Raw genomic sequence first — 22,730 nt, 5'->3', positions numbered from 1 at the left:
AGCCATAAGTCAGAGTCTGATTTTTAGGTTCATATTTAATGATTTTCCTCCCTCTTTCTCTTCCTTATAGGCTTGCTATGGGTGTTCTCCAGGATCAAAGTGTGACTGTAGTGGTATAAAAGGAGAAAAGGTAAGATATGAGTTAATCCTTCAAAAATTTAGAAAACCAATAAAATACTGATTTTATTTTTTTTTAAAATAGGACTTCCATCCTAGCATATAATTAAATAAAATGAATATAATAAAATAAATATATAAATTAATAAATATAATTAAGTAAAATGAATTTTACTATGCTGCTTATTTTAGATTACTATAAGGATTAGACTATATCTCAGAAGTCAGCAAACACTTTCTGTAAAAAGCCAGATAGCAAATGTTTTAGGCTTTTTGAGCTACATAAGGTCTCTGTCACATGTTTTTCTCCTTTTTTAAAAATAGTCCTTTAATAGTGTTAAAAAGATTATTAGCTTTTGGACTATACAAAATGGGCTTCTGACTGCATTTGGCCTGATAACTATAGCCTGCCAATCTTTGATGAATCTTGTAATCACTGATTTAATAGGCAAAAGAAAGTAAAAAAACACCTAAGGAACAAAACATTTATCAGGCTACTAATCTATGCTAGACACCATACTAGGCAATTTCATGTATTTTTATCTAGTCCATGTAAGTTAATGATTGTTGCATCTCTACTTTCATCTTCCTTTTCTCATAACAGCATTCCTATCATATAGATATGATGATTATAAAGTATTAGTGATGATTAAATAGCATAAACATAGCCACTATGAATCAGTGACTGACACTGAAATTAGATGTGTTTAAAAAAGGATAGTGAACTGTAGCTGAAAAAGAATGGTACTGGGGGAAGGTGATCATACTCTAGTCTTCATTCTTTGGGACTCAATTAATATTTTTGAATGAATCACTGAATGTTACTAATTATATAAGAAAAAGTTCGAGACAGTATCTTGAGCATATTCCATTTAGGCATATAGAAGGTACACTAGCATATTAAAGGTGTTTAAAAGTCCTGGAGTAAAGACGCCTATTTGTTTTACAAAGCTATATTTCTAAGCTTTATTTAACCCACTTTCCTTCCAACATAACACCTATTAATAATAATTGAAGAGTGTTATACAGAACCATTATTTGAGTAACATTAGTCTGAGGGGAGTAGTTTTATGATAAAGGTAATTTCTGTAGTGGTAAAAAGACCAAGAAGGATTCATTTCTGACATTAGTGGAATGACTTTTATCAGATTAACTCTTCTTAAGAAGTGAACATTCTGGACAAAACATAACAACCATTTAATAGTATAGGAGAGTGACCAAAGTAGGAAAACAGTAGATCAAATTCTACCTTCTAAAGAGGGGAAGTACAGTGGGCATGTTTGCACTTATGTACCTTTTTATCCTGGGTATACCTTTCAGTCTGCGTGGCAACAGATGGTAAGATGGCAGACAGAAAACCACAGTCCTAGTGGCTTGAGAAGTCAAGGACTGAATTGAGGATGCCAGAATGGCTATAAAATGAAGGGAGATATGCGGGAATGGAGAGAGTTGCAGAATGGAGAGCCCAAATATCTGCTTGCAAATGTCTCCCCAATACTTGGTTGAACCTTGAACTTTACACAGGAGGATTCATTCAACCCAGCAGAAGGGAACAGTTTAAAGGCCGCAATGAGGCAACACAGATTTAACTGCTGTCCATTGAAAGGAAAATGGAGTTTTAAGTGTTAGTTCAGCCGAGTTAGCTATTTCCTAAAACAAGTGTTCAATACTTTTCAGACAATATAAAAGAATCTAGGGTGTGTGTACATATTAAGCACAATGTCCAGTATGCAATTAAAACTTATTAGACATTAACACAACAAGATCTGTGAAGTAACAAGTAAAAGTGACCCATAGTCAAGAAAAAGACCAGTAAATGAAAACTAACTCTGAAATGACACAGATGTTAGAATTTTTAGACAACTGATTACAAAGTAAGTATTGCTGATGATTAAATAGCATAAACCTAGCCATTATGAATCAGTACCTGACAGTGAAATTAAATGATTAAAAAGGGAGAGTGATTTAAAGCAGATAGGATAAATATATTTGTTGGTTTAAAGGGAACTCTGCTAATAATAAGTGAACAGATAGAGAATCACAACAGAGCACTGGAAATTGTGTAAAAAAAAAAAATCTAGATTTGAAAATAAAAATATGAGAAAGAACCATTTACCAGATGGGCTTTTAACAGCAGAATGAATTAAACTGAAGAAAGATGAACAAATAACTTGAGAAACACACATTACCTAACACTAACCAACTAAGTAACTAAATGAAACAAAATATGAATACCTCTATATCTACTAAGGAAATTGAATTATCAAACCCTTCCCACACTCAACATAAAAATTCTAGTCCAGAAGTTTTCACTGATGAATTATATGAAGCATTTATGTAAGAAACAATATCAGTCTTGCATAAACTCAAACAATGGAGGGATAAGGACTGATGTCCAACTAATTCTATGAAACAAATATGCCCTAAAACCAAACCAAAGACAAAAGTTAAAAATCATTAAACTATAGCTCATTAATAGAGCTGCAGAAATGAAGAACAAAATTTTAGCAAATCAGATCCAATGGCATATAAAGCAGATAATATGTTCTTACCAAGTGGGGTTTATGCAAGTAATGCATGGTAGGTTTAATATTTGAAAATCAAAAATTATAATTCACCGTGTTAAAAAACTAAATAAAAATTTTAAACATAAATAAGCCTACCATATAATTATCTCAATAGATACAAATAAAGCATTTACCAAAATTCATCATCAATTTCTGATAAAAATCTCAGAAAACTAGAAATAGAATGGATTTCCTTAATCTTAAGGAGCATCTACCAAACCCCTATAGCCTAAATTATATTCAGTGGAGAAAGACTACATTCCTTTCTTCTAAGATCAGGAACATGTCTGCTCTCGCTATTTCTATTCAACATTGCCAGTGCAGTAAGACTAGAAAAGGAAAAGCATCCATACTAAAATGGAAGAATACAACTCTCTTTTTTTATAGATGAACAATACTAAAATGCTCATAAACCTTGTGAGTGTAGAAAGAATAGAAAAAACAAAACTGATAAGATCAATAATGATCATTGATATGTATATATCATAACAATGAAAATTTGGAAATAGGAATTAGAAAAATGCCTTTTGGAAGAGCACCAGAAATTTGAAACACATGGGAGCAAGTCAGACAAAAATATGTAAGTCCAATGCACTGAAAACTACAAAAATATTGTTGAGAGAAATAAAAGAATACCTGCATTAACATAGATATATATCATGTTTAGGGATTAAAGTGCTCAACATTACTAAGATGCCCATTCTCTCCAAATTTATATACAGATTAATAGACCTTCTTACTTTTCTTGTAGAAATTAAGCTGATTCTAAAATTCAAGTGTGGGCTTCCCTGGTGGCTCAGATGGTAAAGAATATGCCTGCAATACGGGAAACCTGGATTCGATCCCTAGATGGAGAAGATCCCCTGAAGGAGGGCATGGCAACCCATTCCAGTATTCTTGCTTGGGGAATCCCATGGATAGAGGAGCCTGGCGGGCTACAGTCCATAACGTTACAAAGAGCTGGACTCGACTGAAGCTACTTAGTACGCACAAAATTCAGGTGTAGGGACTTCCCTGTGGTACAGTGGTTAAGAATCTGGCTTGCAATGCAGAGTACTCAGGTTTGATCCCTGGTCAGGGAACTAAGTTCCCATATGCTGCAGAGCAACTAAGCCCACACACTGCAACTAGAGAGTCTGTGGGCTGCAATGAAAGATCCCACATGTCAAAACTAAGACCCAACCCAGAAGTATAAATAAATATTTTAAAAAATAAATAAAATTCAGGTGTAAATGCTAATGTAGCTTTTTAAAAGAATGAAGCTGGAGTATCTATATTACACAATTCCAAGACTTAGAATAAAACTAGCGTAAACATGGCACGCTGTGATTCATGGGGTCGCAAAGAGTCAGACACAACTGAGCAACTGAACTGAACTGAAACATGATAGTGTGCTAATAGCAAAAAAGATAGACATATAGATGAATGGAACACAATAGAGTCCATAACTAGACCCATAGGTACATGATGAATTGATTTATTGACAAAAGTGCAAAAACAATTCAGTGGAGATAAGATGGTCTTTACAACAAAGAGTACTGGAAGAACTGGATATGCATATTCACAAAAATGAACTTTGACTCATTGCTTGCACTATATGCGAAAATTAACTCAAAATGGATTATAGACCTAAATATAAAGCCTTAATCTATAAAGCCTAAGTCTACAAATCTTTCAGAAGAAAACACAGGAAAAAATCCTTGTGACCTTGGATTAGGTAGATATTTATTAGATATGACAACAAAAACATGATCTGTAAAAGAAAGACTGATAAATTGTATTTCATCATAATAAAGAATGTATCTTTTTTAAAAAAAATATGTTTATTTATTTATTTTTGGCTTTGCTGGGTCTTTATTGCTGCATGGCTTTCTCTAGTTGTGGTGAGCAGGGACTACACTCCAGTTGTGGTTCATGGGCTTCTCATTGCAGTGGCTTTTCTTGGTGCAGATCATGGGCTCTAGGGTGCACGGGCTTCAGTAGTTGGGTTCCCAGGCTCTACAGCACAGACTCAATAGTTGTGGGGCATGAGCTTAGTTGCTCCGCAACATGTGGGATCTTTCTGGATCAGGGATTGAACCCGTGTCTCCTGCATTGGCAGGTGGATTCTCTACCACTAAGCCACCAGAGAAGTCCAGGAATGTATTCTTTTCTGAAGATACTAAGAGAATGAAAAGACAATCCACAGTCTAGGGAAAAATATTAATGAATCACGTATCTGATAAGGATCTTGAAACCAGAATATATAAAGAAATCTCAAAACTAAATAATAAACATACCCAGGTGAAATTAAATTAAAAACAAGTTGGCAGAAGATTTGAAGACACTTCCCAAAAGAAGATATATAGATGATGGCAAGTAAACAGATGCAAAGTTACTCAACATTACTAATTAGGGAAATGTATAATAAAACTATGAGGAGATACTACTATAAACCTATAAGAATGTGTAAATATTAGAACATAACCATACCAAATACAGATAAAGGTGTGGAGCAACTGAAATTATCACAGATTGCTGGTAGAGATCTAGAATGATGCAAATACTTTGGAAAACAGTTTGGCAGTTTCTTAAACAGGTAAACATAAACCTGTCATATGACCCCCTCTATTCCTAGTCATTTACCCATGAGAAACTGGTACATGATGTCATGGTAGCTCTGTTGGTAATAGCCAGAAACAGGAATCAACTTAACTGCCTTTTAACAGGTGAATGAATCTTAGCAAATTGTAGTACAGCTGATCCTTGAACAACATGGATTTTAACTTCATGGGTCTACTGACATTCAGATTTATTTCGATAAATACATACTACAGTAGTATACAGTCTGCATTTGATTAGAATCCATAGTTACAGAACTAAATATTTGGAGCACCAGCTGTAAAATTATACTCAGATTTTTAACCACACAGGGGTTGGCACTCCTGACCCTCATGTTGTTCAAGGGTGGTATATGTGTATATATATATATGCACATACATACAATGGAATACTACTCTACTACTCAGCAATAGAAAGGAATGAGCTATTGACACACTTCTAAATCACAAAGTAATTATGCTGAGTGAAAAGTTAGACAAAATGTATATTCTGTATAATTACATTAATAAAAAAATTTGAAAAATGCAAATTAATCCCTGGTGTTGGAAAGCAAATCAGTTATTGCCTGGGCTTATGAGTAGAGGCAAGAGGAAAATATAAAGGGGGACAAGGAAATTTTTTTAATATTTATAATATTTCCTTTAATATTGTTATTTTTAAAAGATTTTATTTTTTTGGTGCAGTCTTAGGTTCACAGAAAAATCAAAAGAGATACAGATTTCCTGTATGTGCTCTGCCCCCACACATGCATAGCCTCCCCAGCTATACCATAGTGGTACATTTGTTACAGTTGATGAACCTATATTGATATGTCATTATCACCCAAAATTTATATTTTACCTTGACATTCACTCTTGGTGTTATACTTTCTGTGTGTTTGGAAAAATGTATAACGATAGGCATCCATATTAAATTATCCTACAGAGTATTTTCACTGACCTAAAAAGAACTCTGCTCCATCTATTGATCTCCCAACCTGTACCCACTGGCAACCACTGATATTTTTACTGTTGGTATAATTTTACCTTTTCCAGAATGTCATATAGTTAGAATTACATGGTATGCAGCCTTTTCAGATTAGCTCCTTTCAATTAGTGATATGCATTTAAATTTCCTTCATGTCTTTTTATGGTGTGATAGCTTGTTTCTTTCTGGACTGATATTAATAATATTCATTTGTCTGGATGCATCACATTTTATCCGTTCACCTACTGAAAGACATCTTGGTTGCTTCCAGGTTGGGCAATTATGAATAAAACTGCCATAAACATTCACCTGCAGGTTTTTGTGTGGACATAAATTTTCAACTCCTGTGGGTAAATAAATACCAAGGAACACGATTGCTAGATCGTCTGATAAAAGTATGTTTAGTTTTGTAAGAAACTACCAAAGTATCTTCCAAAGTGGCTGCACCATTTTGCATTCCACCAGTAATGAATGAGAGTTTCTGTTGCTTCACATCCTTGTCAGCATTTGGTATCGTCAATACCCTGGATTTTGGCCATTTTAATGGGTGTGTAGAGGTATCTCATTGTTATTTTTTAATTTCCACTTCCCTAATGATATATGATGTGGAGCATTTTTTCATATGCTTATTTGCCATCTGTATATCTTTTTCAGTGAGGTATCAGTTAAAGTTTTTGTGAGTGAGTCTCTGTCTCTTAGTTGTGTCTCTTTGCGACCCCATGGACTGTAACCCTCCAGGCTCCTCTGACCATGGAATTCTCCAGGCAAGAATACTGGAGTGGGTAGCCATTCCCTTTTCCAGGGGATCTTCCTGACCCAGGGATCGATCCCGGGTGTCCTGTACTGCAGGCTGATTCTTTACAGTCTGAGCCACCAGGGGAGCCCCATAGAGTCTTTGGCCCATTTTTAAATCAAGTTGTTTTCTTATTGTTGAGTTTTTAAGAGATCTTTGTTTACTTTGGATAACAGTCCTTTATCAGATGTATCTTTTGAAAATATTTTTCTCCCAGTCTGTGATTTGTCTTCTCATTCTCTTTTGTTTCTTGCGGAGCCGAAGTTTTTCATTTTCTTGAAGTCCAGCTTATCAATTATTTCTTTTGTGGATTGTGCCCTCATTGTGGCATCTAAAATGTCACCACCACATCCAAGGTCATCTAGGTTTTCTCCGATGTTATTTTCTAGGAGTTTTACGTTTTGCATTTAAGTCTCTGATCCATTTTGAGTTAATTTTTGTGAAGGTGTTAGGTCTGTGTCTAGAATTTTTTTTTTTTTTTTTTGCAGGGAACATCCAGTTTTTCCAGCACCGTTTGTTGAAAAGACAAGGAAATTTTTATGAGTGATAGATATGTTCATTATTTTGGTTGTCACACATATGACAAAAATTTTCAAATTGTGTACTTTAAGTGAAATTTATTGTATATTAATTTTACTTCAATAAAACTGCTTTTGAAAAATAAGTTTAACACAGAAGCGAGTACATTCTGTCAAAGGAACGTGTTCAAGTACATACTGCTAAAAACAAAATTCACCAGACTGCTGATGAGAACAAGAAATCAATCAATTGACATCCAGAAATTCATGTCATAGTCAAATATTATCTAAACAAAGTGTGCCCCTCTACCAGTTGCATCAGCATTTACTGGGAACTTGTTAGAAATTCAGATGCTTAGGCTCCATAGCAGACCTACTGAATCTAACTCTGGGGGCAGGACCAGGTAACCTTGTTTCAACAAGCTGTCCAAGTGGTTCTGATGCAAGCTAAGATTTGAGATCTTCTGACCTAGATTAACTTTTTGACAGTTCCTAAAGATCCATATTCTTGTTCTAATCACTTCAAGTATTTCTTTGTGCTATATAATTCGGAGAAGGCAATGGCAACCCACTCCAGTACTTTTGCCTGGAGAATCCCATGGACAGAGGAACCTGGCGGGCTGCAGTCTATGGGATCGCAAAGAGTCAGACACAACTGAGTGACTTCACTTTCACTTTTCACTTTTATGCATTGGAGAAGGAAATGGCAACCCACTCCAGTGTTCTTGCCTGGAGAATCCCAGGGATGGCAGAGCCTGGTAGGCTGCCGTCTATGTGATCGCACAGAGTTGGACACGACTGACACGACTTAGCAGCAGCAGCAGCTATATAATTACAAAACAATAGAAATTACACAAAAGAAGACACAGTTGCCCATAATTTATATAATTATAAAAGCATTATAATTGCATTACCTAATTAAATCATTGTTTCCATTTGTCTGTTAAGGGTATTGCTTTGCCCATAGGTTTATATAATTTTTACTTTTTGCAATAGTATAATCTCCAAATAATTTTAATTATAATTGTCATTGTGACAGTTTGTCCTAATTTTTATTTTTCCTCTCCTTAGAAATCCAATATTTTTCCTGTTAATTGTGTACCTGTTTTGAGAAGCTGTTTATTTTTTATTTATTTTTACATTTTGGCTTTGTTGGGTCTTCATTTTTGCACTCAGGCTTTCTCTAATTTCAGTGAGTGAGGGCTACTCTCTAGTTGCAGTACAGGACCTCCTCATTGTGGTGGCTTCACTTGTTGTGGACTACGGGCTCTAGGGTTTGTGGGCTTCAGTAGTTGTAGCACATGGGCTTAGTTGTTGCAGCTCACAGGCTCTAGAGTACAAATTCAATAGTTGTGGCACACAGGCTTAGTTGCTCCATGGCATGTGGAACACTCCTGCACCAGGGATCAGTCTGGTGTCCCATGCATTGCAAGGTGGATTCTTAACCACTGTACCACCAGGGAAGCGCCAAGAAACTATTCTTAGAATTTGTTTTTTATTTCCATGATCACATAACTTTCTTACTGTGATTATAAAGTGCCCTTTCTGTAAAATTTTTATGTGTACCTCTTACTCACAAAGTAGGTTCTGCTTTGAAATTAAAAGACGCTTACTCCTTGGGAGAAAAGTTATGACCAACTTAGGCAGCATATTAAAAAGCAGAGACATTACTTTGCCAACAAAGGTCCGTCTAGTCAAGGCTATGGTTTTTCCAGTATGTTTGGATGTGAGAGTTGAACTATAAAGAAAGCTGAGTGCCGAAGAATTGATGCTTTTGAACTATGGTGTTGGAGAAGACTCTTGAGATTCCCTTGGACTGCAAGGAGATCCAACCAGTTCATCCTAAAGAAAATCAGTCCTGAATATTCATTGGAAGGACTGATGTTGAAGCTGAAACTCCAATACTTTGGCCACCTGATGCGAAGAGCTGACTCATTTGAAAAGACCCTGATGCTGGGAAAGATTGAGGGTAGGAGGAGAAGGGGACGACAGAGGATGAGATGGTTGGATGGCATCACTGACTCAATGGGCATGAGTTTGAGTAAATTCCGGGAGCTGGTGATGGACAGGGAGGCCTGGTGTGCTGCAGTCCATGGGGTTGCAAAGAGTCGGACACAACTGAGCAACTGAACTGAACTGAAATTACTCTATTATCCTTCTCTTAAATTCTAGCTTGTATTTAAGCCAGCTTTATTGCAAATAAAAGTCATCTTTTGTATAATTTTCCCTAATCCTAGCTCTTATTTTTTTCTGAATCTTTGAGGAAAGCATGTGCCATATATGAGTTTGAGTAAACTCCAGGAGTTGGTGATGGGCAGCGGGGCCTGGTGTGTTCACTCCATGGGATCACAAAGAGTCGGAATGACTGAACAACTGAACTGAACTGAACTGAAGGAAGTTCATTCATTGAATGAATATTTACTACATATTCGTTCTGTTGGGCACTAACAATACAATGCTGCTGCTGCTGCTAAGTCGCTTCAGTCGTGTCCAACTCTGTGCGACCCCACAGACGGCAGCCCACCAGGCTCCGCCGTCCCTGGGATTCTCCAGGCAAGAATACTGGAGTGGGTTGCCATTTCCTTCTCCAGTGCATGAAAGGGAAAAGTGAAAGTGAAGTCGCTCAGTCATGTCTGACTCTTTGCAACCCCATGGACTGCAGCCTACCAGGCTCCTCCGTCCATGGGATTTTCCAGGCAAGAGTACTGGAGTGGGGTGCCATTGCCTTCTCCGATACAAGGATGAACATAGCATAATTGGTTAGATGAAGGGAAAATGGAGAGAATGGAGTTGAGATTATTACAAATTTCTGGCCAAGGTAGCTGAATTGTGTTATTTCCTGAAATAAATAAGATGGCTGAAAGATAATGAATTCAATGTTATGTTAAATTTGCTTTTGAGAAAATTATTCAACTTCTCTTTGCCTTAATTCTTCATCTGTAAAGTGGAAATAATAATAGTATTTACCTAATATTGTCATTGGGAGGATTAAATAAGGTGAAACATGGGAAGAATTAAGAATGAACTCTGGCACATAAAAAGCATTCAATACACATTTGCTATTGTTATTGTTGAGTGTTAGGTGCCTTTGTGATAGTCAAGAGGAGATGTTTAAGACATCTGGCCCCGTGAGTCCAGCTTTTAGGAAAAAATATGTTGATATTTGAGAATTCCCAGAGAAAGGGTCAAAAAAGGGCATTCAATGTAATACCAGTATTTAAGGGACAGGCAGAGAGAGAAGAATACTATTCCACAAAGAAAAATGAGAATAATTTTTTTTTTATCCAAATGTGGGCAGGCAGCACAAACCAGTTTTTTTTTTTAAGTTTGACCTTCAGAAATAGGTGCACCACATCATTTTCTATGTTAGTGAGTGTTATTAGCAAATTACAGTAAAATCTAGGTAGTTATAAGGATTAAATAATTGCCTGACAACCAGTAGAAAGGGTAGGCATACAACAAATGTCAGCCTTCCCTACTCCTGTATTAGGAATTAGGTTAGAGGACCCTCTTGCACCCTTTCCTCATGGAAGCCTTCTGTAGTTTCTACTGCAGGAAACTTTCTACCTTTTGAAGACTGGGGGTTGCTACTGCAATTGTTCTGCTACTTTCCTCCAGTAGCTGCCCTTCTGTCTTTCTTGGGATGGTACTGCTCTGTTAGCTAGATAGGACTACAACATTGTCTGACTATTGTTTGAGGAGATTTCAGGATAGGAATCTGGTATAGGTATATGATTTTTATTAATACAAGTGTAGTTAAGCTTTTTAGCACTCTCTACTTTCAGTTTCTAGTTTACTCCTCTATTATCTATAGCCCAGGTAGCAATTTGGCTTCTGAGACTATATAGCTCTCTTCAAGCATTATCCTCAAGTTTTGGCAGAAATATGCTCTAAATACCAGCGGAGATCCTAAAACATAGCTGTGTTTTCCACTTATGGAAATCTACTCCAAGTAGATCATTTTATTTCATTCTAGCTTCCTTTCTGACTGGCACTTTTGATTAGATTTCTATTACCAGCTCTGTTAGAAATGGGCTATGTAGTGAGTTGAGGCAATCCAGGTCTAAATTTTTTTAATCTTCTAGTTCTCTTTTCTTGTTCTGTTTCCTTCAGAATAATGGAATTGAGATTCTGTGTGTGTGTGTTTGTCGCTCAGTCATGTCTGACTCTTTGCGACTCCATGGACTTTAGCCTACCAGGCTCTTCTGTCCATGGAATTCTCCAGGCAAGAATACTGGAGTGCATTGCCATTTCCTTCTCCAGGGCGTCTTCCCAACCCAGGGATCGAACCTGGGTTTCCCACATTGCAGACAGATTCTTTCCCATCTAAGCCACCAGGGAAGCCCTTTGGATGCTAAATTATCACAATCCTATGAGTAATTAAAACAACAAAGAGATATACTTATTGAAAATAGAAAATACAGTAATATGTCAATAATGATAATTATTGTCAATGCTACAGGAATGTTGAACCTACCATTAATTGGGTAACATTTGCTTCACTGGTTTTGAAGTAATAAGTGAAAACTGACCAGAAGTAGCCTTTTCAAAGTTCTTATATTTATTATAGGATGATTCAACATAACAAGAAATTATTCAGTACAAGATTATCTAAGCTATCCAGGCTAAACTTAGTACTTAACTCACTTACACACACAGACACACAGACACACACACACACACACACACACACAGATACACACACCCACTGGGATTGTGAATGAAAGTCTGTTGTCCCTTAACTTCCAGGGGTATATGACTCTTATGGGCCATTAGAGAGTTGCCTTGTAGATATAGCTGCTTCGTCTTTCTTACGTGCTGTCTAGGCCGTCACTGTGGATAGAATCTGGGGAGAGGGGTTCGCAGAACAAGGTCCAGAACCTTTGACCAGAGACTCAACCTTCAAGCCTTAGAAAAGTAGAGGAACTGTGTTCAGCCAAGTAGTTGAAAGCTCATGCCATGAAACTATGAGCCCTTGGGGTTCTCAAATGTAATAGTGGTGAATTTGCTTTCTGTGATTGGATCCCCTGGAGATGTTGGGGTTCATACTCTTTGCATAATTGACTGTATACAAGTTAACTAACTCTAATATGTCTAATGGTATGTTAGTATGCATGGTGGCTCTGTAGCCCCCACCTTTCTGGTTGTAGAGGTTTGCACATCAGGCAACCTTTGTTGATAAATGCTGATAAGATGTGGTACATCCTCACTAGTAGGTAGGCAGCCCTCCTGTGCTGGTGTTGATAAGTGCTGTGGTCAGAACTGGGACTTGAGTTATAATTAGTGGTGGCTTTTTCTTTTTTTTCACAACAAACATGGATTCCTTTTCTTATTTAATTTTAAAATCAGAAATATATATATATAAAGATCTTGATATTATCAAGCCCTTTTCTAGCTGACTTATCACTAACCAGCTAATTAATTTCCATTATGAATAATCCTACAACTCTATGCTCTGCTACAAACCCGAAATCTTCTCTGATGTTCTTTTAACCTTCTTCATCTGTGTACCATACTTATTTCATTGTAACCCCTTCAGACCTAGTTTCCTGAATTTATTGCCATCTTCCCTGTTAAATTCTTCATGTCAGTATGTTTCAACTTTGTTTCATCTCATAAGCCTTTAAATTTTATGAGAAAGCAAGAGATTGCATTACCAAATATGATATAAATTTAGAGTGGTTTGTTTTTCTACTCATATCATACAATTTTCTCCATGTTAGTAGATACTCTGAATTTAGCATAAATAAATCAGTCTTCTCTAGATAGTCATTTGGTATTTTTGAACCTCATCCATGCTTGTGCTTGAAAATTGACGAGTGACCTTATCTTTCTTTCTTGTTCAATTGCAGGGGGAGAGAGGATTTCCAGGTTTGGAAGGCCACCCAGGTTTGCCTGGATTTCCAGGTCCAGAAGGGCCCCCAGGGCCTCGGGGACAAAAGGTACGTGTCAAGTTGCCAGTCAGTAATACCAAAGAAATGAGGCCATTTTAATATGGGAGAAGTGTCAGATGAATTAAAAAGTTACTGAATTACAGCCAAAAGCTAATATTTAAATAAAACAGTAGAATGGCCAAGAATTTATACTTCATTGTTGGTTTTTGTAAAAGGCTAAATATTACTGCTGTATTCAAATGCTTTTGGAAGATACTGTTAATGGTGTGTGGTTATTGGGATCCTGAACAAAAATTAAGTCCTGTCAGGAGCTCAGCTGAACTGGAGAGAGCTGAACTGCCAGGTGTCAAAGTACTGGTTAAGACAACAAGCCAAAATGAAAGTAACTGTCAAGCATTTAGTCACTTACTGTGACAGTGTGTATAAGCAAAACATAAACCAGAGAAAGTGTGGATTTCCCCACTGTTCATTATTCCTCATGGAAAAGTACCAGTGAGGGTCAAATGCTTCAGCATGGGGAATTATTTCATTGCTCTGGAAGCTTGGAGGGAAAAAAAAAAACTGCTGTTTTTTAGTATACCAGAGGGGATGGATGAAGGGAGAGAGGGAAGCGCTAGGAGTGGAAAAGTACAGAGAACAGACAAAAATGTCCTCAAGGTCCCCATCCCGCACTCAATAAAGAGGTCTTCACCAAGGCTCCATATAAAGAGGCCTTTCAATGCAGATGTGCATAAGAGCATGACCAGCCAGGAGGACTGATGCCTTAACTACAAGTCCCTTCAGAGACTGACATACATTGGCTGTGCACTAATTCTGGTGTGGGATGGGCTGCTTTCCTAAATGAGGCTTTCTGGAATGGGATAGGCAGCTTTTCTATATGAGGCTTACCATGAGGTCTTTGTAACTGCCTGTGGTTGGGTCTGAAAAATCACACATAGGTCTTTAGCCAGGAGCCAGACTCCTCAATTTCATCTCTTGATTTTTTAAGACCGAAATGAGAAACATAGGTCACTCCAACATGGACCTGGATGGGTTGGACTTTGAGGAGTTATGTCACAATGTAGGTAATTAGTATGAGGCTACAGTGGATCATGGTCATGATCAAAATTACTCCAAGCAGGATGATCAGGCCTGCCTGGAGGAGTGAGTGTAACCATCAGCCCCAACCATTGAGCTTCTCTGGTGGCTCAGATAGTTACCAAGCCAGGAATAGATGGCCCATAGCCCATCTGATCAAATTTAGAGAGCCAGAAGACTTTTTTCTTAAGTCTGGTGATAGACGGCTCTACCTTGCCAGTTTTAGTGATGTAGGTACATCATGAAGTTCTGGCAATAGCAAGACCATTCCTTGGTTGGCCAGCAGGAAGTTGAAGACTAGGCTGTTAATCCAGTACTACTCAGGCCAGATTGTTGAGGCTGGTCTGTTTGCTTCCAAAGCTGAAGTGGTATCATTAATGACTTGAGTAGAGGTCAAGGACAAGTTGGGGCTTCCCTGGTAACTCAGCTGGTAAAGAATCCGCCTGCAATACAAGAGACCCCAATTCGGTTCCTGGGTCAGTAAGATCCCATGGAGAAGGGATAGGCTCCCCACTCCAGTATTCTTGGGCTTCCCTGGTGGCTCAGCTGGTAAAGAATCTGCTTGCATTGTGGGAGACCTGGGTTTGATCCCTGGATTGGGAAGATACCCTGGAGAAGGGAACAGCTACCCACTCTAGTATTCTGGCCAAGAATTCCATGGACTATATAGTCCATGGGGTCGCAAAGAGCCAGACACAACTGAGCAACTTTCACTTTCACTTCACTTTCAAGGACAAGTTGCACACAACATTTCCTAATGAATGGCCCTGACAGTGGGAAAAGTTGCCAGGAACATAAACATGAGCAGACTATTCTCCTGAGTAACCACAGTCTACCTTGAGTTCCACTCTTACTCTATTTTACTGTGATGTGCTCAGTGGGAGAGGCTGTTTTGAATATTTAGAAGTCTGTTATCAATGCCCCCGTTATGTACATTGGTCAGAAAGTCAAAGGCCAGACTTTTACAAAAGAAATATCCCAAGGTGGGATGCACACGGTGATGGGAGGGTAAAAGTCATTGATAATCATGGGAATCAAACAGCCAGAAGTCCCTCCTGATGGGTAGAGTCCTTGAGTGGAATTGCAAAATTGTATAAGGTAGGGGAATGTATGGGGGAGAAGGCCACCACTGTTGATGTCAAAATAGCTCCAATGGCAAATCCCATATCCCTTTTCCCAGATGGCTCATTTAATCCCAACTTAGGAACAAGTTGACATCTGAAGAGGTGTTTTATTTCTGTAGCATCAGAGTCCAACTGTGGCAGCACATCAGTGTAACAGGTTGGGATATCTGAGGTACTAAGAATTTCCATGTTTAGAGAAATACCCATTTGTTGTATTCATGGACACAGCAGACATTTATGTGCAGGATTGGGTGATGGGTGACATGTCTACCAGTTTGTCAAATTGAGTGGTGGCTATCTGAGACAAGTGTATCAATGAATCTGGTGAGGAGGAAGTCACGCAGGCTTTTCTATGAGAGAGAAAGAAGACAGGGTAGGTACATACACCCTCCCTCTCCTGTACCCATGCTCAAAGATCCAAAGATGCTGTCATCCTGTCCATTGGTAATACTTTTCCCCATTGACTTCTGTGTGGGCAGTCTCTCCTATACCATGAGCAAGATAACATCTTATGTGCATGTTAAGATATGGAATGGGATGAGATAATAGTGAATTTTAAGATTGGGAGAAGTTTTGGAGTTTTTAATGGCTCTTTTGGCTAATTCTCCTTTACTATATGTATTAGTTAGACTGATGAACTGATAGATGAAAGGGCTGGTTCTGTTCATTTTCCTGGAAAAGAAAACCGGTTTAAAAACCCTTCTTTCCCTCTAATTTTATTTCATGGAATAGTGGTACATCATGCCATTAGAGCATGAAGGGAATCAAATGGATACTTACCAAGTGGTCTTCTTAGTAAAGGGGGGAAATTAACTTAAATGCATAAGACTTTTTAACACTTATTATACCATAGCATAAATTATGGGAATAGGTTTGCACATGATCTCTGAGGAGGTGGCAGTTCACCAAGGAATTTTGTTAGATTCAAGAATAGACAGGACTTGTTTAAATTTCCTGAATAGAGAACTTTTACACTGAGGAAAAAGCAAAACTCCAAATGACTGCATAAAATTTAAGTAGGTGGGACATACAACAGAATTTCCTAGTCTAATGAGGTGTAAAACATCAGAATGTTTCTTGTACACCCAGGCACAGCACAGAAATAGCAGAAAGATCTGAGTTAAGTGGGGATAATTGAGCACTAGGTGCTTAGTTGCTCAGTCATGTCCAACTCTTTGCGACCCTGTGGATTGTAGCTCTCCATGCTCCTCTGTCCATGGGATTCTCCAGCAAGAATACTGGAGTGAGGTGCCATTTCCTGCTCCAGGGGAATCTTCCTGACCCAGGGATTGAATTGGGGTCTCCTGCATTGCAGGTGGATTCTTTACCATTGAAGCCACCAAGGAAGCCCAGTGAGTGAAAGTCTCTCAGTCGTGTTTGACTCTTGGCGACCCCTTGAACTATACAGCCCATAGAATTCCCCAGGCCAGAATACTGGAGTGGGTAGCCATCCCCTTCTCCAGGGGATCTTCCCAACCCAGGGATCAAACCCAGGTCTCCCACATTGCAGGTGGGTTCTTTACCAGCTGAGCCACCAGGGAAACCAAGAATTGGGCACTAACTCAGCAGTAATCCACGCACACTGTTGGCAAAGGACATCTCAATGAATTCCAGCTTGGACTAGACTGTCCCACTGCCCTAGCACCTTGAAACTACTTAAGCTCTCCCTAACTTAGGTGCAGCCTTGTGAAAATGAGGTGGGAAGTCCAGTCAATTGAGGTTAAATTTCAGTGATGTTAGTGAAATGGGTCCTTAGTAATTAAGTTGAACCATAAAAAAAATAAAGTTACATTTCTTGTATCTGAGTTTACCTGGTATTAGGTGCAGAGTTGCTTGCATACCATGCTTAGTGAGTGGTTTCAGTTTTAATAAAATTTATGTCAAATTATTGAAAACTAACTACATTAGATTTTTTGAAAATAATTTATAATTAATTGGGACTATTATACAGCATGGCAATCCACTCCAGTATTCTTGCCTGGAGAATCCTGTGGACAGAGAGGCCTGGTGGGCTGCCGTCTGTAGGGTCGCGTGGAGTTGGACACAACTGAAGCAACTTAGCATGCAAGCATGCATTGGAGAAAGAAATGGCAACCCACTCCAGTATTCTTGCCTGGAGAATCCCAGGGACGGAGGAGCCTGGTGGGCTGCCGTCTATGGGGTTGCACAGAGTCGGACACGACTGAAGCGACTTAGCATGATAATTTTTAAAGGCGTAGTTGTGTGCAGTTTAAATTAAGAAAGCAATTCAGTCTTTTGCTGTGATTCCATTTATGTATCCATAAAATGAAAAGGTTTCACTGCTTTCTAAGCTCTGGGGTTTTTTAATTGGAAGCACTTTGTGCTTCAGTCTCCATTATGACTTCATACTTCCCAATATAGCTGAATTTATAGCTTTTATGTGATTGGATGTTTGGACACATGTGTATATATTAACATACATTCCAAGTCAAAAATTTTGTAGGGTTATTCTTTAATCTGTATACATTTGTATATGAAAGTAAAAGTATAGAAAACAAATATATATATTAATAACAAATATATATAGTGTATATATAAAAATTTCCAAAATATTTCTTTATTCTTAAAAACAATTGATTTTCCATAGGTTATGTATTCATTTTGTTCAAAATAAATTAACATAAAAGGTATACAGTGAAAAATACCTCCTATCCACTGTGTCCATTAGCCACTGAGGTCTATACATTCATAATGAGTACTCATGTTATTTTCTTGTGAAAATTGAGCATCTTTTCATTTCTGTGAACTGTGTGTTTATATAATTTGCCCACTTTTCTACTGGATTGTTGGTGTTTTCATATTTCAGTGAGGTATTTACATTTCAGGCAGATTGCCCTTTATCTGTGTATGTGTATATTTATGTGCTCTGTGTTTATCAAAGGTCTTTTATGGGTTTTGAGTTTTGAATAGGAAATGCCTTCCCCACTGTAAGATTGTAAAATAATTCTCCCATGTTTTATTCCAGTATATTAATAGTTTCACTTTTTTCATGTAAATATTATATCAATTTCTAATTCACCCTGGTATGGTTTGTGATATAAATTCTACTTTTATTTTCTCGATGTCCTCACAAGTGTGCCCCAATATAATTTTGTGCACTGATTTGTGATGCCATTTTCATTATATACCAAATTCACATGATTACATGGACCTGTTTCTGGACTTTTCATACTCTTCCAACGGTCTGCTTATTCAGATATCAGAACCAAACTATTTTAATTATTGACCTGTTATATTTTATCTGGCACTGCTAGTGTCCCCTCATTTATCTTTTTATTCTTCAGAATTTGTCTCAGTGTTATTGCTTACTTAGTTTTCCATGTAAACATTAGTCACCTTGTCTTACAAATCTTATACATCTTATTCAGTTGGATGCAAATATTTTATCTTTTTCTGCTATTATAAACTGCATATTTTCTTCCATTATGTTTTCTAACAGGTAGTTGTTGGTATATAAGAAAGCTATTGATTTCTTCATATTATGTTTATATACAGCTACCTTACTGAATTATTTTATTGATTATAGTAGTTTTTCATTTAATTAACTTGGATTTTCCATGCATACAAACATATTATTTACAAATAATTCATTTTGCCTCATTTTTCCCAATTTTTATACCTCTAATTTATTTAGCCATGTTGCTTAGTATGACCAATATAGTATTAAGGCATCCTTGTCTTATTTCTGCCTTCAGTGGGAAGACATAAAATGATTCACGGAGCAATCAATCTTCTAGTTTTAAAATAGATTTAGATTTACTTTAATTTCCTTAGAGATGCATCTGTTGTGAAGAGTAGATTATTAAGCTTGTTTTAAAGCAGAGTATGGCAGGCAGATTAATATCCACCTCCTAATTGTGCTTAGTCACTCAGTCGTGTCCGACTCTTTGCAACCCCATGGACTGTAGCCCACCAGGCTCCTCTGTCCATGAGGATTCTCCAGGCAAGAATACTGGAGTGGGTTGCCATGCCCTCCTCCAGGGGATCTTTCCAACCCAGGGATCGAACCCAGGTGTCCCACATTGCAGGTTGATTCTCTACCATCTGAACCACCAGGAAGCCAAAGATGTCTGTCACTAATCCCCAGAACCTGTGAATACTTTAGGTTATAAAAGTAAGTGAAATTAAGATTACAGGTGGAATTAAAGCTGCTAGTCAACTGGTTTTAAACTAGGGTAATTATTCTGGTTGATCTGAGCAGACCCAGTGTAATCACAAGGGTCCTTTAAATGTGGAAGAGGGAGGCAGAAGAATCAGTGTCAGTTATGCAATGTTAGAAAAACTCATTCAGCTGTCACTGACTGTGAAGATTGAAGAGAGCCATGAGCAGAGGGATGCTGGTAGCTCTCGAAGCTGGAGAAAGAAAATAAATGAAATCTCAACCCTCCAGAAAGTAGCACAACTCTCCCACCGAGACTTCCAGAACTGTATGTAAGATTGTATTATTTTTTAGCCCACTAAGTTTGTGGTGATTTGTAAGAGCAGCATAAGAAACTAATACATCAGGTAACCTTTTCTCCAAATAAAATTTTCCATGGAAACCCCAAATAAAACAGATAAAAACAGAGCTTTACTGATTGAAGAGGGGCTGTGACATGGGCATAAAGGAACCTCCAAGGGAATCTCTAGGATTGTAACTAGAGTAGTTTGGAAGCTTGTATAAAGCAAGATATCCCAAGTTAGTAAAACTATCTAAAGCCTCAGATGGTGGCCTACTAACTGTATGTTCCACTGAAAATCCTGCCTATTAGAGCAGGATTAGGTTTTCTTTATTCCTTAAAAAAAAAAAAAAAAAAAACAAAAAAAAAACTACTTAGGAAAACTTAGTGAGGCAAGACTTTAAATTCTCAGCAATGCAGTTGTAACTAGAAATGGGTAAATAGATTAACAGTCCTGTGGGCAGCCTCTTTTGCATGGAGTCTGCAGCGGAAGCTTGAAAGGAAAGTCTGTGGTTCTTTCTTGTTCCTTCCTAGCTCTGACCATAGGAAGTGCCTTTATAAAACGTAGCAAAGCTTTAAAACAGCAAACTCATGAACAGCTCATATTTAGGCTCAGATGTGATGCTGTTTATTAGCAGCATGGTGAGCAGATTGACACAATATAGAAACTGTTCGGATTTTCAGCTCTAATTTTGTTAATGCATAAATGATTTGGGGCTTCCTCGGTGGCCCAGTGGTAAAGATTCCACCTGCAATGCAGGAGACGCAGAGACATGCGTTCGATCTCTGGGTCAGGAAGATCCCCTGGAAGAGGAAATGACAACCCATTCCAGGATTCTTGCCTGGATAATCCCATGGACAGAGGAGCCTGGTGGGCTATGGTCCATGGGGTCCCAAAGAGTCAGACATAACTGAGTGACTGATCACGCACACACGCACACATGATTTGAGAGATATCTGTTACCATTATTTCATCTTTATTTTCTTGACATGATTCATAACTAACTTAACAGGTATAAAGTTTCTTCTGCATGTCAACAGTTTTCTTCTTAGTAAATAAAGCCCTTTCTTACTTTTTAGCTTTTGACTTATCTTAGTGCTTTTAGTCTCAATAATAAATACTTCTTCCTTGGGTATGTAAATTTACCACTAACTTTCACAAAGGTTCACAAAAATTTGTCTCAGTTTACAATATAAAGTTAGTTATTCGAGGGCTCTTTTTGAAGAACTAAATATGTTGTATTTTTCAGGGTGATGATGGAATTCCAGGGCCACCAGGACCAAAAGGGATCAGAGTAAGTGATATTTTCTGTATCAAATGTTTTGTTGGTCAAAACAAAGAAGCTGCTAAAGTGTTGTAAGGCAACTGAAAAAAGACTCATATAGAAATGCAGGAGTAAAAGTGAAGTCTTTTAAAGTTTCAGAGTTCATATGTCTATAATTAGCCTTTCTTTACTATTTTGATAGTTGTCTTTATATATCCAGATGTCTATTTAAACTAATATAAGAAGACTTTAAAGTAACTTATGGTTGAGAAATGTGAAAGTATTGAATTTCAATTTTTCAAATTTTAAAAAAATATACATCACAAAAGTGGTTTAAAGCAGAACTACTCAACCAAGGTGATCATCACAGACCTCAGAGTTCAGGAAACTGATCACCTTAGGTTGTGTACCCTCCCTGGGAACCAGGTACAAATAGTATAATTTTATTTGTGTGTCTTGAAGAGAATAAGTTTGAGAAGCTCTAATTGAAGCCATTATGTTAAAGAATAACTATTTTTGAAAAAGGAGGTCAGTTCCATAAAGTTTTACTGCCTATACCACCATGTAACTACATTATAGCAAAATATTTTAAAAAATAATAGCTATTTTTGGAAGAATACAGTATCTTATCAGTTCTGAGATGTATGATTTTTCAAATTTTAACGTTCTGAAATTCAAGATGTGTTTGAAAATTTAAGTGCACATTTAGTGTAATTTTTCTGAAAAGCTTTTATGTAGACATATACTTTTCGGTGTGTTTTAGATTTGGGAGGAAACTATAGTTTATAAATAGTACTGGCTTTTGGAAAATCATATTTAACTTTTCTGAGCCTCAGATTCTTCATTTGTTAAATTAGAAAGTCAAACAAGACAATTTCCACGGTCTCTTTTAGCTCTGAAATTCTGTGTTCATAGATTGACAAGGTCCCTGAATTTGAATATAGAATATATGGGTGGTGGCTTAGTATATTTACGTGTATTACAAAGAAAAACATTCTGATCCTCTGATCTCCAGAAATTTAGTAGATGTATACATTTTACATAAATATTTAAAGTATTCTGTTTGCTATATACGTCTTAACAACACGTAGCTTTTGCCTTATGTGCTACTTTTGACTGGTGTAGAGGTAGAGCAGTGGAAAAGCAGGGAAGAAACTCAAAACCTTTGACATTTTTTTAGCAGACATGCTTCTGTGTTTTTCTATCATAACTGAATATCAATATACTATTAAAGCTGTTCATAATAATCATAACATATATCTTAATAGCTATAGCTACCATTAACTAGGTCCTAAGTACTGCTGAGACTAAAAAAATCTGTCCACTCTATCACTTCCCACCTTCAAGT

At 37.4% G+C, this 22,730-nt stretch overlaps 1 protein-coding gene across 2 annotated transcripts in view; it reads left to right on the top strand.

Annotated features, from left to right (window-relative positions):
• Positions 1-22,730, top strand: part of COL4A5 (collagen type IV alpha 5 chain) — a 237,641-nt gene that overhangs the window by 107,587 nt on the left and 107,324 nt on the right. For both annotated transcript variants that reach the window (XM_081565868.1, XM_081565869.1), the window contains exons 2-4: positions 71-130; positions 13,415-13,504; positions 21,368-21,412. In XM_081565868.1, coding sequence (XP_081421994.1) covers positions 71-130; positions 13,415-13,504; positions 21,368-21,412 — 195 coding nt within the window. The remainder of the gene's footprint in view (positions 1-70; positions 131-13,414; positions 13,505-21,367; positions 21,413-22,730) is intronic.

This window comes from Giraffa tippelskirchi, chromosome X (genome assembly GCF_054371585.1).
Source record: "Giraffa tippelskirchi isolate mGirTip1 chromosome X, T2T-mGirTip1v1.2.pri, whole genome shotgun sequence".
Classification (NCBI taxonomy): Eukaryota; Metazoa; Chordata; class Mammalia; order Artiodactyla; family Giraffidae; genus Giraffa; species Giraffa tippelskirchi.
This window is presented reverse-complemented; position numbering and strand designations above follow the sequence as displayed.